Source organism: Rhinolophus hipposideros, assembly GCF_964194185.1.
Source record: "Rhinolophus hipposideros genome assembly, chromosome: 19".
Classification (NCBI taxonomy): domain Eukaryota; kingdom Metazoa; phylum Chordata; class Mammalia; order Chiroptera; family Rhinolophidae; genus Rhinolophus; species Rhinolophus hipposideros.
Genome location: NC_138065.1, coordinates 32104513 through 32119818, shown reverse-complemented (window position 1 = coordinate 32119818; position 15306 = coordinate 32104513). Strand labels below are relative to the sequence as shown.

General features: G+C 48.1%; 1 protein-coding gene across 1 annotated transcript; it reads left to right on the top strand.

Moving 5' to 3' along the window:
• Nucleotides 1–283: 283 nt before the first annotated feature.
• On the top strand, nt 284–10474 carry FCAMR (Fc alpha and mu receptor; the record flags this gene model as incomplete). Its single annotated transcript, XM_081025344.1, has 6 exons — nt 284–322; nt 2824–2884; nt 6879–7217; nt 8174–8921; nt 9561–9673; nt 10320–10474. The coding sequence occupies 6 exons, from the start codon at nt 284–286 to the stop codon at nt 10472–10474; spliced, it is 1455 nt and encodes a 484-aa protein (XP_080881470.1).
• Between the last annotated feature and the right edge of the window lie 4832 nt (nt 10475–15306).

Here is a 15306-nt window from a genome sequence, read left to right as displayed (position 1 = left end):
TAAACAACAGTAAGACCAACAAGGGAGCGGACTCGAAAAGAAACAAACCCAAGAAACAAAACCCAAGGCCTAGGGTGAAGTGACCTGATGCCAGTTGTGGAGAGGTGAATGCAGAGCTTGGCCTTGAGCTGCATTCTTCCGGAGCGGACTCCAGCAGCTTTCCAACACACCGACACTGCCTTCTCGGGGTCCAGCTTTGAAGAGAAGAAACTAGAAGACGTCCAACCACTAGCATCTCAAAGAGAGCAAAAGAAGTCCAAGTGGACTTTATTTCTAGACTGAGATGGAAGGAGAAGTCTTAGCTAAGCCCGGAGAACAAAAGGTGAGATGAGCTTTCTCGTCAGAGGTTGGGGTCTTGACTCTGAAAGTGGAATGTGGCTGGTGGGTTACAGCAGCAGCTGTCAAGTGCCCTTCCCAGCGCCTGTGGGCTCCCTCCCGGTGGCCAGGGAAGATTCTGGAGTTCAGGTCACAGTATCTCCCGACGACCTCCTTACTCTTCTGCTCACCCCTACTCTCCCTCCCATGAGAGTGCATGATTTTTTAGAGGCCCCTGAGTAATTTAGAACCAACAAATGCTAGAAAGAGAAAGAAATGTGGAAATCACACAGTCAAAGCTCTTCTGTTGTAATGGAGAGGAAAGAGCATAGCTCAAGGTCATTCCATCAGCCACAGGCAAGGCAGAACCTCCTGGGTCTTGGTTCTGTGCTTGTCAGCCTTCACCACATGGCTCCGTCCCTTCTTGTCTTCTGCCCCAGGGGTGGGGGATAGGAGAGATGTGGGGCTCAGAGGGGCATTAGGGATTTGGGGAGTCATACCCCAGCCTGTGCTGAAGTTGAGGTAGAGGCCCTTCCCAACAGGACTAAGGGAAAAGACAGCTCCCTGATGTGGCCCTCATCCCCCAAAATGCTCTGCACTATAACTGAGCCTGTGGCCCCAGGCTACGAGCTAGGAAGGCTCCCTGAGTCCTGGAGAATGACTTTCTAAAGGTCATTGGCAGGATGGGCGATTTGGAGAAATCCTACTGAATGTTATCCTGCAGCCTCCAATCAAGGCTGATAACTCTCTGGAGACATTTTATCTCACACTCTGTGCTTCCTCATTGCCCCTCCGAGGCGGAGGGACGGCTGCCCCACTGGACTTCAGAAGAACCGGGCCATGCCGTGCAAAGACTTTGGCCTCAACACATGCTATGTCAGCACTTAGCTCTTCAGAAAAACTAGCCTAGGTGCCTGGATGCCAGCCTCAGAATTAGCCTGTACTTGGTGAATACTAATCAAACGAAGAATTAGGTGCAGGCACACCTGGGGAGAACCTTCAGATGAGGGCAGGAAGCCAGAAGCTCTGAGAGGCAGGGAAGGCCTAAGGCTGCCATGGCAGTGCCCACAGCAGGGCTGTTGCTGAGGGGAGGGCACAGAAGGAAGCGTGAGGAGCCCGTAGACTTTTCCAAATCTGACCAGTCTCGGGGCTCTATCTGGATAGAGCAGCAAGGCTTTGGTGGAGATGGCCAGACAAAGCCAAGCTGCTTCTCCTTTCTTCCACCTCTCCCCCTTCCGTTCCTCTCCCCTCTCCAACTTCCTCTGCCTCCTTCCCACTACCCCCTTTCCCTTTTCTCCTCCTTTAGCCCGTGTCCCAGGCTGGCCAGTGGCCTGTGGCTCACTTGGGGGAGGGGGACAAGGTGCTCCTGCCCGTGGGAAGACTGTCAGCGCCTAATGTTTATAACATTAGAGACCTATGTGTTAGAGTAGGAAGGAGGAAACAGTGGCTATTTTAGCTCGCCTTTTGGTTTCAGGCAGTAGATAGATTCAAAGAACAGATTTTTAATCAATCAAAAAGCATCTATGAAAACCCAATGGAGAATATAAAAGAAGTATAATGTACAGTTTCTGTCTTTCTTCATCAGCAGGAATAAAAGGTCATTGAGTGGTGATCAACATGATGTCTATTAAAAGAGTGGTTGGGTCTTGTTCACAATAGCCAGGCGCGCTCCCCCACACTGTGCTGGATCCTGCTTCAGAGCCCGAAGATGACACATGAGACACATAGCCCTGTCCTCAAGCTGCTCCCCAGGCCAGTGGAAGAGACCATAGCAGGGGGAAGAGCGCGTTAACCAGGGGGCAGGGAGGGCTTTCCAGAAGTTGTGGAGAAGAAACAGAATAGGACCCTCAAGCAGACAGCTACTTGGGCTAAGAGTTCATTTTTAATTCCTTGTTACTGACCTGCGTACTACAGTGGAAACAGAAACTTTCTCTCGAAGGAATCTATTCTGCAAAAATGCAGGGGTGAGGAGAGGAGACAGGTCTGCTCTGGACCAGGCAGACCATCAGCACTTCTAACCCCATCTCATTGATGTTGTGCAAGGAGCCCATATGGATTCTCCCTTTTCCCTGGAGACGAAGCCAATCCCCGACACAGAGGAACCTTTCCAAGGACCCACAGTGCCGGCTAAGGTTTAGACTTCCAGCATGTAGTCTTTCCACTAAACAATGCTCCCCCAGTTCAGAGCTCCACGCTGGCAAGTGGGTTTGGAGGTTGGAATTTTACAGAGGGTGTTTTGCCTCTTGTGAACACAGAGACAGCCAGGGTAGGGGATATTCTAGCCTTGGTGGCAGTGACCCAAGCCAAATGTGCATGCTTAGGGCTGTGAGGATGGAGTCCTGCTTCTCTCAGAGAGGGCAGTCCCTGTCTTGTTCATACATATATACCATCCAGCCCTGACAGACTGAGATCCCAAAGCAAGAAGGTATTCGCCCCAGGCCCCACTGCCACTCATCCCAACTTCTCACTTACCTCCTCTCAGTTGTCTTCATTTATTGTTTTTTGCAGGTTGTCAGCCAGAGGGCTGGATGGAAAATGCCCATCCTCTTCATACTGTGCCTGCTACCAGGTGAGTCCCAAACACAGCCCAGGTGCAGAGCTTGCAAGACCAGACCTGAGCTTTCTAGGCTGCGGAAACCCGGGCAGGCCCCTCAGTGGCATTCAGTGCTCCCTCGGGAGTTTGGCGTATTCCTGGTTTTCTCTCCTGGGACCCAAGGCTGTGCAATAGATCCAGGTAGTGGTCAGATCTGGGCCCGGGGAGCTGAGGGAGGCAGGAGCACATAGAGAGGGCACATGTCTGATATGATGATTTCTAGAACATTCACTGTTTTGATAGTGCCAGGCCCAGTACAAGGGACATAAAGATGAAGACCCTGCCCTTCTAAAGAGCTCTGAGTCTACAAAGAAACTAGATGGGTAAATTAAAATTATATCTATACACTTACTTATTTAGTCGGCACACATTTACGGAGGGCCTACCAGGTGCCAGCTACTAGGGACAGATGAAGGAAAGACAGGGTCCCTGCCCTAAGGGTTTTGGCAGGCTGGTCCGGTGTCTATCAGGCTCAGGTGATAAATGGCCCTGTCGTCTCGTTGTGGTGTCTGGATGTTACTTTGGTGGTAATAGGAAGCTGTTGAGGAATGTACTGAACGTGTGCATAGAGTATCTGGTACCTAGAACATAGTCCCAAGTTGACACTTAACAAATAATTCTTGAATGAATGAATTAATTAATTAAAATGCTATAATAACACCAAAAAAAAATTAAGAACTGTTTCTAGCTTGTAAACAAATCAGAGTTTTAATAAATCAAAGGTAGCAGGAATTCTCTGTGATATAATCACACCATCTCTTTATTTTAATCTCTCACTGCCCCCTTTAAATTTTTCAGTAGGAGCAGGCTTCCCCTGCCCCCGAATGAAAACTCAGGCAGCCCATGATTTCTCTGCTGACGTATAGATAATAGTCCTAACTTAAGTCTTTTAAGTTTCAAACATTCTAAATTTAATAATATTAAGTGTCCAGTTAAGCATTTTGGTCAGCACTTTAATTTTCATCCAAAGATACGCCCCCTCATCTACCCAGGGCCTGCAGTCAAGAAGGCAAGAAGGAAGTGTGGGGTGGCGGCCGCCTTCTCTTTTCCCCTCCTCCCTCTTCTCCCTATCTCAGCAGCGGGAGGGAGAAGAGGCAGAAGGCAGGCAGCTCTGCGTGATGGGCTGGCCTAGAGCTCTCTGGCCTGGCAGAGCTTTAGAGCTAGCCCTTAGTCTTGTTGGTGCCTTCGTGGACCTTTAGATGGCCCCTAATGGCCATCTCCTCCCTGGGCCCAGATTCTGCTTTGGCCTCTCCATACAGAAACCCTCATCTCAGATGGCTGTGGGCTGGCTGTCTTCCTTCCAGGCCCTACTTCTAGGTCAAGGAAACACTCACACTTCCTCACCCCTCTGCTGGTAGGAGGAGAGATCCATTGCAGATGAAGCCTCTATTGTCCTGGTCCCACCACAGACCTCTTGCACTTTCTCAGACCAAGTCAGGCTCAGTCCCTGGCCTCCCTGTAACTGTAGGCGTCAGAAGCCATAGCAGCAGAAAACTGCTGGGGAATGGTGGGCGAATGAGAGCAGAGGCAGCCTCCACTAAAGGGTAGAAGATTTGCTCCAAGGTATCCAGCTGGGTACGTTGATCCTAAAATGTTGGCACTTTCTTTAATTCATACAGGTGACTAATAAAATTCTACAAACTTTAATTATAGATAACTAAGAGCTACCGGTCAATAATCCACCAAATTAGTTCTTAAGGGTCAGTAAAAATTGGTATTAATACAAGAAAAAAAAATGTGCATTGCAAGACCCGATTAAGCATTCTTAATCAGCCTCCTACTGTGAAGTGCACTGCCCCATCCTCTGGTTAATGGGGCAGAGCTCCCCTGGCACGTGCCACGTGTAGGCCACGAGAGTTCCTGAAATCTGGGGTAGGGACACTTTATCAGGGCACCATCATTGTTGTCCTGAGATGGTCCTTGTTTGTCGTTGTGAGGATTCTTGCCTTTTAATGACAAATTGCCATTGAATTTTATTGATTGCCATTCATTTTCTCTTTGGTGGTGTGTCATTTAGTTAATCCTCCACTGAGTCTTGATACATCCATAGCATTTATGGCCTTCACACTTCCCATAATTAGACCTCAAGACATACGCAACAGACAGGGCCAGCTTCATGGGCAGGAGGAGAGGCAGTTCTTACAAGGAGGAAACTGCAGCCAGAGGCCACAGGAAGGAGATTTGGAAAGCAAGAGAAGGAAACAGCTCTGGCCATCTGCGCAGTCACATGGGGCCCCGTACTCAGAAGGTGCTTGGTTCAACGCTCTGCTATGGCCATAGTGAAATCCTTAATAACTTCTGAACAAGGAGTCCTATATTTTTATTTTGCACTGGGCCCCACAAATTATGTAGCCAGTCCTGGGACCAGGATATTAAAGTGAACTTTCTTGAGTTCAAAGGTGCCAAAGACAGAATAGACTGATAGATGCCAGGCACCACATCCTAAAGCAAGATGCTGACCCATCTGTGCAGGATTAGGGATAGATTGCAAAGCTGGCTGTTCCGACAGTAGCTCGCCACATACCCATTGAGGGTAGAAGAGCTCACTGTGGGAGCCACTTTAAGCCAAGTAAGAGGGGACTTGTAGAAAGCCACTCAACAAGCTTGCTATATGTCCAGGTTTCTCCTGACAGCAGGACAAAGGTGCTTCCTGTAACCAAATATGGGAACTACAGAAAGGAGCTGGTTTGGGACCTCCACCAAGAGGGCCACCCAGAGGGGACTATGCCCGTAAAATCCAGCCAATGGCCAGAAGCCACCAGCTTGGTGTGGTGAAGGGGTCACATGAGGCCACCAGGTGGAGAAGCAGTTTTTACAAGGAGGGAACTGCAGCCAGAAGCCGTAGAAAGGAGATTTAGAAGGCAAGAGAAGGAAGCAGCTCCGGCCATCTGCCATGCCCAGAGGGCACCAAGAGCAGATCACTACTGTCCCACTCACCTCTCCTCTCTCCTCTCCATATCCAACCCCAGAGGGTCATAAAACAGCAGTTCTGAGTAAAGGGAGGGGTAGAGCAAAGCATGAGATTCCAACATGTTCCTCTCCTCCACGCAGGCCTCCAAGCCCAGCTTGGAGAAAGGAAAAGGGTTCGATTGGTTAAGAAACTGGAGTTGCAACTAGTCATTGGACTGGATATATAATTTAGACTAGCCTGGCCTTTTTCGTTTCCACGAGAGACTATGAAAGCTCCTATATGTGCAAGTATGCCTGAGATTTCATGAAGGGGCAGAGAAGTCCACAGAGTGAGTATGAAGGCAGTGAGAGAAAGAATAAACTTTGTTTCAGCTCGCGCAGATCAAATTTAAGTCATTCAGTAATCAGGCCACATTCTGTGGTTCAACTATGGTTTGAACCATAGTTTATGCCTATTGCCAAAGCAGACGTAATCACAATTCTGCTCATCCAGGCTTTGGCGGTGGCACCTGGTTGTGTCTGTTTCTACAAAAAAGTGCTCAGTGTTAACATTTTTGCAACCACTGGTCTGGGGGCGTACCTGCCAAGTAGAGCAGGATTCTTGTGTTTTAGGGCCCCCTTCCTTGCAGGGCAAAGCACACTGATCTGTTCTTACTATTTAACATCTCTCCCTTACATTCCATGCAAATTAACCACAGCCCTCTGCCAGATGTTGCCTCAGTCCTCTTACCCGTGCTTAGATGGCAGCTTTTTAAACATCTGCACTGGAAGAAACCCAGGCTCTGGACGGACGTGTCTGTGAACACCTGACACATGATAAATGTTAGCTAAATCGTGTCTAAGATTATTCTCATGTGCCCATCTCTCAGATAGGGTTTTGGATACAGCTCCATTTCATATTTAAGGCTACTCCTGACCCAGGGGCTAAGTTCTGACATTTCCATATTGATTCTCACCTGCCCCCTAATTCCAGCCGTGTGGAGCTTGTAACAGTTCCCCACCCAGTGCCTATACTCAATACTCCCTCTCCTCTGACTTTCTTTTTTTTCTCTGCCTGCAGCTACAAATGCACTGAAAGGCCCGAGGATAGTGTCTGGGGAGCCTGGGGACACTGTCACCATCCAGTGCCATTACACCCCGTCGTCCATCAACAGGCACCAGAGGAAGTACTGGTGCCGCCTGAGCCCCCTGACGTGGCTCTGCCACACAATTGTGTCCACCAACCACTACACTCAGCTTCGCTACAGGGACCGTGTTGCTCTAACAGACTTCTCGCAGAGCGGCTTGTTTGTGGTGAGGCTGTCCCAGCTGTCCCCAGATGATGTGGGGTCCTATCGTTGTGGCATCGGAAACACAAACAACATGCTGTTCTTCAGCATGAAACTGAATGTGTCTGCAGGTATGGGCTGATAGATGATGGTTCAAGGTTGAAGGAATGGATGCCAGGAAGAAGGTGCAAGAGAGTGGAGAGGTCCAAGAGGGCTTTAAGCACAAGGGGTGTGATGAGGAAAGGCTGGAACAAGGCAAGCACTTTAAGAAGAAGGCTTTCATTTCTATGGAAACTACCTTCAGAAGGAAGGTAGATATTAGTAAAAACTTCCCAACTGAATGCATGTCAGCTATTCCACCCATTTATCTCAAATGTGTGCCATATGTATTTAGAAAAGGTTCCAAGACAGTGGTGAATTGGATAATGTGGCTGCTTAGGGTCATGGTGTCACTTTGTTCCGACAAGCAGAGCAGATAAGACCAACAGGAAGAATCGGGACTGGGCTCTTCCGAAGACTGAGCCCGTCAGCAGACATCTGGCAGCTACCAGGTCTGCGCCCTGTGAGGCAGCTTCTGGAAAACCGATCCAGAGTCAGGCACCCAGTCCAAGGAAGGGCACCCAGGCTGTGAAAGACCAGTCTACAGGAGAGACAGCATGTTAGGGAGCAGGCAGTCACAAGTACCAAAGAGTGCGCTTGTCTTATCAGATGTTGCTTTCCTAACCACCTGCTGTGACTGGCTGCTTCACTGCCACTGGAGTTTTTCTTTTTTTCTTATCTGAAGAGTGGTACATGGTAGGCTGTGGGTCTCTGGGAGAAGGGGCAGTACAGGGGTCCTGGACAGCTTGGATAGAGAATATGTGTGCATAAAAAAGGAGGTTCGACCATAAAATGTCAATATTTACAACAGGCTAGAGAATACATCTGGTTTTCCCAAATTTTTGTTTTATCCAACATATTGGCCAGAGACTGTATCACTTAGTGAGGTTGCATTCCACGTAGCAAGCACCTTCAGCCTGGCATTCTTTGCTAAACCCTGCAGCAGCAGGGTAGCCTTCCCATGTGTCTCCCTCTGCTGTCCACACAGGTGCTCACAGCACTGTTCCCGGAGTCACTCCTGCTGCTGGTGAGCTCTTCAGTAGAGCCTTTGGAACAGCATCTTCGGCGGCCAACAGCTGGACCCCAGGAACCACTCAGACTACAGAAGGGCAGAGCACGGGATTGGACAGAGTTGCTCTGACTCCAGGAGCCAGCAAAAGAACAGCTTCAGCTAAGGGAAAGCAAACCCCAGGAACCACTGGGACAGTAGCTGCAGGGACATTTAGCCAGGCAGAGACTTCTACCTGGGCAACAGTCCCCAATCCAGAGAGTCTGACTTCGACAATCAGAGGCATGTCCAATACTACAGAAGGTGTTTGGATGCGGGGCACCAAAAGCTCAGTAGCAAATAGGGCCAGTGAGGAAGGGAGAGAAACAACAACTACTGAGGCTGATAGGCCAAGAGAGGAAGTGGAGAGGGCCAAAACAGCCCTCGATGCAGACTGGATGGTCATAGAAACCGTTAGGCCATCAACCTCGCTCTCAGAAAAATGGGTGTGGGAAACCCTCCAAGAAGCAAGACTGGTTTCTAAGCCACAAGCCCTGGGCTCTATTGAAGAAACTACCCCAGCGGTAGGTGTGTGGGTCTTGGAGCCCACCAGCATAGAGATGGCATCTGCAGAAGGAAGCACTGCTGGAGACACCCCTGCTGGAGACAGTGATCCCCAAGCAACTTCAAGCCAGAACCTAACAGCAGGACCCCTGAGGCCCGTGGGCAAAGAGTCCTCCATGAAGAGGTAATCCCCCAGGCCCTCTGCTCCATTGGGGCTCCACGTCTGCCCCTTCCCCTGGCACACCCCTCTATGAGCTGACCTCTGTGCCCCTCTCCATCTGCTCACTTCTCTCCCTTTGTGAAGGGCAAGGGACATAAAAATCAGATGCCCTCCCTCATTCAAAGTCCTTGCTAAGAGAATCTGAGTATTTTCATGTGGTTTGCAAGCAAAGCTCTAAACAATAGAATAACAGAATATAACAGAAACTTTGGGACTTTTTAAAAAAAAGATAAGGAACTAAAACTCCAGAGAGGGGAGGTGACTTGCTGAAGCCACAGGGAAAGATTGTGGCAGAGCCAAATACCAGGGGTGGGTTCCCTGACTCTCGATCAGTCTTCTTTCCCACTGCGGTGCACTGGGGGCCAGCACACAGGAGGTGGAGTCAGGAAAATGAGTCAGACCTCGGGACCCAGAAGAGAAGGCTTACAATCCCAGCTCTGCTACCAACCCACCGCGGGAATGAGGGCGGCCAATTCACCTGGACCTCAGCTTCCCACTTGTAAAATGAGGGGTGAAGGCCAAATGACCTTCAGTCTCCCACCCAGCTCCAACCTCCCTTCTCCTGTGCTCTTCCCCTCCCCACCCCTGCTACTTCCACTCTAGTGCTTCTCCAGGAAAGAAAAACATCTCTCGGATCCAGACTCCAGTCTCTATGGTGCTGTTCTCACTTGTGGCTCTTGTCCTATTGCAAAGGAAACTCCGGAGTAAAAGGACTTGTGAGTTAAGTTTAAGTTGCCCCAAGGCCGGGGGAGGGGGAGGACAGTGCTGGTTCCCACCGGACACCCTCAAGACCAGGTGGAGTCAGAGTTGATGTCGGGACTTCTGGATGTACAAGTGCTAAGTTCTCAGCCATTTAACCATTCTTGGCCTTGGTTTCTTTATCAAAGCAATGGGGAAATCATCTTTGTACTTGTCTCAGTGACATCCCAGAGCTTAAAGACTAGCCCTTTCAAGGATGGCAAGACATATGCTAACCATGGGCGTGTGACTTACATGAGTGATCCCAGCAGCAGACAACAGGAATGAGGGGACCAGATGTGGGACCAACTACATTTGTATCCTGTGCACAGCCCAGCTGAAAGTCTCTTACAGCAACATGCCCAGGTTTAAATACTCCTAAAGTTGGTGATCCTTGGTGTTCAGATCCAGCAAAGAAAGGGTGAGATTTTCTGGGAGCAAGTGGAGAAGGCCAAGATTCTGAGACTCAGAGCCCTGAGGGCCTGGCCCTGTTCCTGTCCATCTAAGGGCTCAACTGCAAATCTGTGTCAGGGAGTTTTTGAAGGCTTGTGGTGGGTGGGGGTGGTTCTCAGGGAACCAAATATACTGCCCAGTACCCTCACAACATGTTCTGTGTTTGTGCAGCTCAGGATACAGAAAAGGCAGCAGGGGTTACCTTGATTCAGATGACACATTTCCAGCCAGACCAGCTGCCCCGTGTGGAAAGGAACATACTCCAGGATGACCCTCCTCCTATCCAGGCCACCATGACTGTCCCGGAGTGGGACCCTGAACCCTGAGGAATTGAAGGATATGCTGTTTGGTCACTGTGGAAGGAAAACCAAGACCGAACACCATGACCCCAGCCTCTTCTCATTCTTCCTCTGTACAAAGGGAAGCTAATGGAGCTGGGGCTCCATCTGGGGAATCAAAGGCTGACCATCCTTGGGCCTATGAAGGTCAAGCATTTTCCACAGTCAACGGTGATAATATGACCCAAAGAAGGCTTCGAGAAAGGATTTATTAAATACTGGTGGAGGTCACCTAGGGAAAGTGTGGAGTTTCTGAAGATTTGAAAATTTAAGAGGTTTCCAATCATATAGTTTCCAAGAGGAACTATAAATTCTCATCCATCACTTCTAGCCCATGTTAGTTGTCCCCTTTTCTATTAGCATTCAGCCTGCTGCACACATTGAGTTACATCCATATGTACTAGTATATTCTAAGTTCTTTAGGACAGTAATTGTGTTTTATCCATCTCAGTATGTCCCCAGAAAACTTCCAACTCAATAGGTGCCCCCATAAACACTTGTGACTGACTGGCTGACTGGAAGGGCATGGGCTCAGTGGCCTCTGGGGCTCTGTCCACGCAGATGCTCTGACTCCCCTTAATTTGGAAGTCCCCTGGATGACGTCATAGGCAGGTGGTTTCTACATAGAGACCAAAAGGAACAGCATCCAGTCCTCAAATCATCCCTTCCCATTTGGCCCCAGATTCATTATGCTGTAGGCCTTTTGACCCAGTCCAGTTTTTCTGGGATTTTCCTAAATTCATGAAGGAGGAGGGTATTTTTCAGTAGATTCTCACCTCCTTCACAAAGCTCCTCTTATTCAACTGCTTGTAAATCCTTGATCGCAAAGATGTTGATGAAGCTGAAAAATGGTGGAGGCCAGTGGCGGGGGATAGAGAAAGTGGCCAAGAGGAATTTTACGTGGATTCTGCTTTTGAAACACTTCCTCTCATGCTTGTTGAGGGACTTTTACTCCACATTTGGTCCCCCTGTTTTTTCAAGAGTCACATTTACTATTAAGTTGGTGCAAAAGTAATTGTGGTTTTTGCGATTATTTTTAACCTTTTAAACCACAATTACTTTTGCATTAATCTTTTATTTCAAACCTGTTCACCAGCTGCCTGAACTTCATGTTTAGGCAGCAAAGCCTCTGAGCAATGGAAGAGAAGGGAAAGGCTCCGATATCAAGTCGAGAATTGTCAGGGAGACATTCCCAGAAGGCTGAACCCTGCCCCCTACACTGTCAGCAGCACCAGAAATCCACCAGAAACCCTCTGTCAATATCTCCTCATCATAGCTGATGCTGAACCCAAACACCATCCCAAGAAAATCAGGGAGATGCTGTCTTCATGGTTTGTGAGACAGAGAGACCCATTGTTTGGGTAAGTGGGGGAATTGCATGTATCTAACCAAATGGAATCAGGGAATTTCAGAGCTAACCAATCTAGAGCCCTCAGCCTAGTGTGAGGTAACTGAGACCCTGTAGGGGGAAGTAACTTGTTTAAAGTCACTCAGTAACAGCAGAGTGAGGACGAGAAAGGGGAACTCAGGACCTTAATCTAGTGCCTTATCCACTTTATCATTACTAATTACATATATGAAAAACTAATAAAAAACTAATGACACCACAGGCCTCTTACTCCCGACCATTTTCATGTACCCTATCTCAGTGACCTGCCTGAAAAACCTGTAAGCTAGATAGAGAGAATAGCCACCATGATCCCATTTAACCAATGAGGAAGCAGGCCCTGAAGGGGGTGTAATTCAGCCAAGGTCACTTAGCTCATTAGAGGCAGGGATGGGCCAAAAACCAGTTCTCATAGGCTCATTCCACCTAATTAATGTTTACCAGAGGCGTCCACAGAGTGCTAGCTTCTCAGCATTATTAAGAAGTATTCTGAGAAAAAGGAGGTTTGGTAGATCAAAGACGTTTGGCTAATGAGGGTTAAACAGTAACAGCTTCTTCTGCATACGATGTTTTGGAGTCTTTAATACACTAAGGTGCAGTGGGAATAGGTCCAGGGTTAGGGATCTTATGCCTGTCTCCCCAGCATTTTGGACTGTTGTGTTTTGGTGAAGTCATCTCACAGGACTGCATTCCTCACATCACCCCTTTTTGGGGAAAGCTTGATGTGATAAAACAGGGGTCAGCAAATTCTGCAAAGGGTGTTAAAAACAAAACAATAGGCCCAAAATGGAGTCTCTTATGCTAAGCCCTACATCACCAAAAAGAGACTTGACTTAATTACACTTTCAATCTCTCCCAAAATTGGAATCTTACTTAAACCAGTCAATCAGGAATCACCTAGCCAACACTAGTGAGGTAACCTGCCTCCTGGACCCTTGCCATCCCCTAAAGGAAGTGACTTTGCCACGACCAATTCACTTTTTGCTGGTATGACTTGCTTCTCCCGCTCCCTTCTGCCTATAAAAGTTTGTCATTTTGTATGGCTCCTCGGAGCTCCTTTCTATTTTCTGGATGGGATGCTGCCTGATTCATACATTGTTGAATAAAGCCAAGATCTTCACATTTTACTCAGCTGAATTTTATTTTTTTTAACAAAGGCCAGCTAGTAAATATTTTAGACTTTGCTGGTGGTCAGCCTCTGTCACAAACACTCAGTTCTGCTGTTATAGTGCAGAGACAGTCAGAGACAACACATAAATGGCTGACTTTGTGTTCCAACAACATGTTATTTACAGAAACAGGTAGCAGGCTGGATCTGGCTCTCGCACCATAATTTGCCAATTCCTGCAGTAAACCATAAAACCATACATGACTCTCTTGTCCCTGCTATGATTTGAAGGATCAGACCTCACTCTTCTTCAAAAGCTCCCCAGACTACACATCTCAGGGACCTCCCCTTCCTCCGAACTCCTATAATACTTTCTATCTGAAATTCAGCAATTAGGATGTCCTGCCTGACGACCCATTTTAGGAGAAAAAAGAGACGAGCCCAGCAAGGGAGTTGGCCAAGTGGCTGGAGTCAGGAGCAGCTTCCAGAAGTAGGAAACTTTGTCTAGTCAGGGTGTTGTAGGGAAAGCTGAGGTCCACCAGCCCGAGAAGCTAGTACAAGTTCAAAGGGCCAGAGCCAAGCCAAGATCAGAGTCTCAGGGCCAAGTTTGGAGCTGGGCAGAGATAAGATAGGAGTGAAATCTTTGCCCGGAAGGAAGCGGGGCAGCCCCAAGTATTTATAGCTCTTTTTTTGTGTGCCAATCAATGCCTGGAGTGGGGCACAAGCTGTTGACTTAAAGGGCCAGAAACAAAAGAGGCAAAGCCGGCCAACTCCACCAGGCGGCGCTGTTGGTGGTTTGTTTTTTATTGTATTCCCCAGCTAGCAAGACACCCACATCACCAGAATGAGAGCCAGGGAATATCTACGACCAGGCTGTAATCAGGGGTGTGAGCATGGAGATTTCCAATCCAAGATGTAGGGGAGCACAGACTTTCCTACGATCTAGCAGGTTCTCTGGGTTAGGACACAACTCTTCAGTTCTTCCCCTCTATTATTAATGTTACCACTACTTGTTAAGTGTCTTCATGCAGCAGGCACTACCCTAGGTGTTTTCACTTTCTGTTATTGCATTTGATGCAACATTTCTGTAAGGTAAATATGATAATTCCCATTTTACAGATGAGAAAACTGAAACCAGAGAAATTAAGTAGTGACACACCTTGGGAAAGGGCAAGCTGAGAACTGAATGCAAAGCAGTCCACCCCGGCAGCTAAATCCTTGATCAATACACTGCACTGCCTTCCTCCATGCTTGGGTTTATGGCTCGGTATCTGTTCAGGTCTCTTCCAAAGCTTTCCTTGTTTTCCTCTTTTAGACCTATGCGTAGAAAGATTCATAAATATTTCTAGTAATGTGTTCTCTTCAGTCACCTGGCTGGCTTATTCCTGTACTGGCTATGTGAAGTGTAGAAGTTTAGGGAGCTGGAATTAAGAGCTAAAAAGTCAGTTACCAGCCCTAGATCCTTACAGCATTTGTACAAATAGAGCTTAGATCTTAATTACCTGTGGGGGTGTCCATCTATCTCAGATAACTCAGAGAAAACTCCTGACCCCCAGCCAACTTTTCCTTGTTCTCCACTAAGACCTTGGGAGTTTCTTTCTCTCTTCTAGCAGCCAGTGCAGCCTGAAAATACAGAATAACTTTAGCAGTTTCAATCAGACACAAAAAGGAAAGTATTTCCACGGACCTATATATAATGCACTTTAGCCAAGTAGACACAGATTACATGATTATTATTTTTCATTGGAACAGATATCCCAAGGCAAACAGCTTGACAAACATTGATTGGAAAATCAAAAAGGAAACAGACTCTGTGGGTGGCCCTGCATGCAGGATCCAGTGCCACCAAACTCTCCGTTTTTCATAAAGTGACACAGCTTGTCTTACAGGCACTGGCCCTTCCAGGCCAAACTGTTCCCTTCACTATCAGCAAGAGGATGAACTGTCACCCCACGGCCTGCTCTCCAAGGTGTCAGCTGAAACCCCGATGGGCAGCAGAGAGATACCAGCTGCAGGAGAGGATGCGATGCCCCTCTTCCGGAGGCATGCAGAAGTCCTGAGCACTGAGGCACTGGCCAGCGTGTCACTGTTTGCCTCCTGCTCTCATTTTGCTGCAGACGCACATTCCCTAATTAGCCTCTGGAGTCTTCTGTGTTCTGACTCTTCCAACCTCTGGCTAAGTCCCCACCCCCTGCTGATTTGCTGCCTCCATCTAGAGCTATCTACCCGTCCTGCTCTGAGCATAGAGGGTCAAGTAAGAGCCACTCCTTTCCCCAATGTTACATATTCCTGGCTCCTCAACACTGAGTATCTTACAGAGGAAGA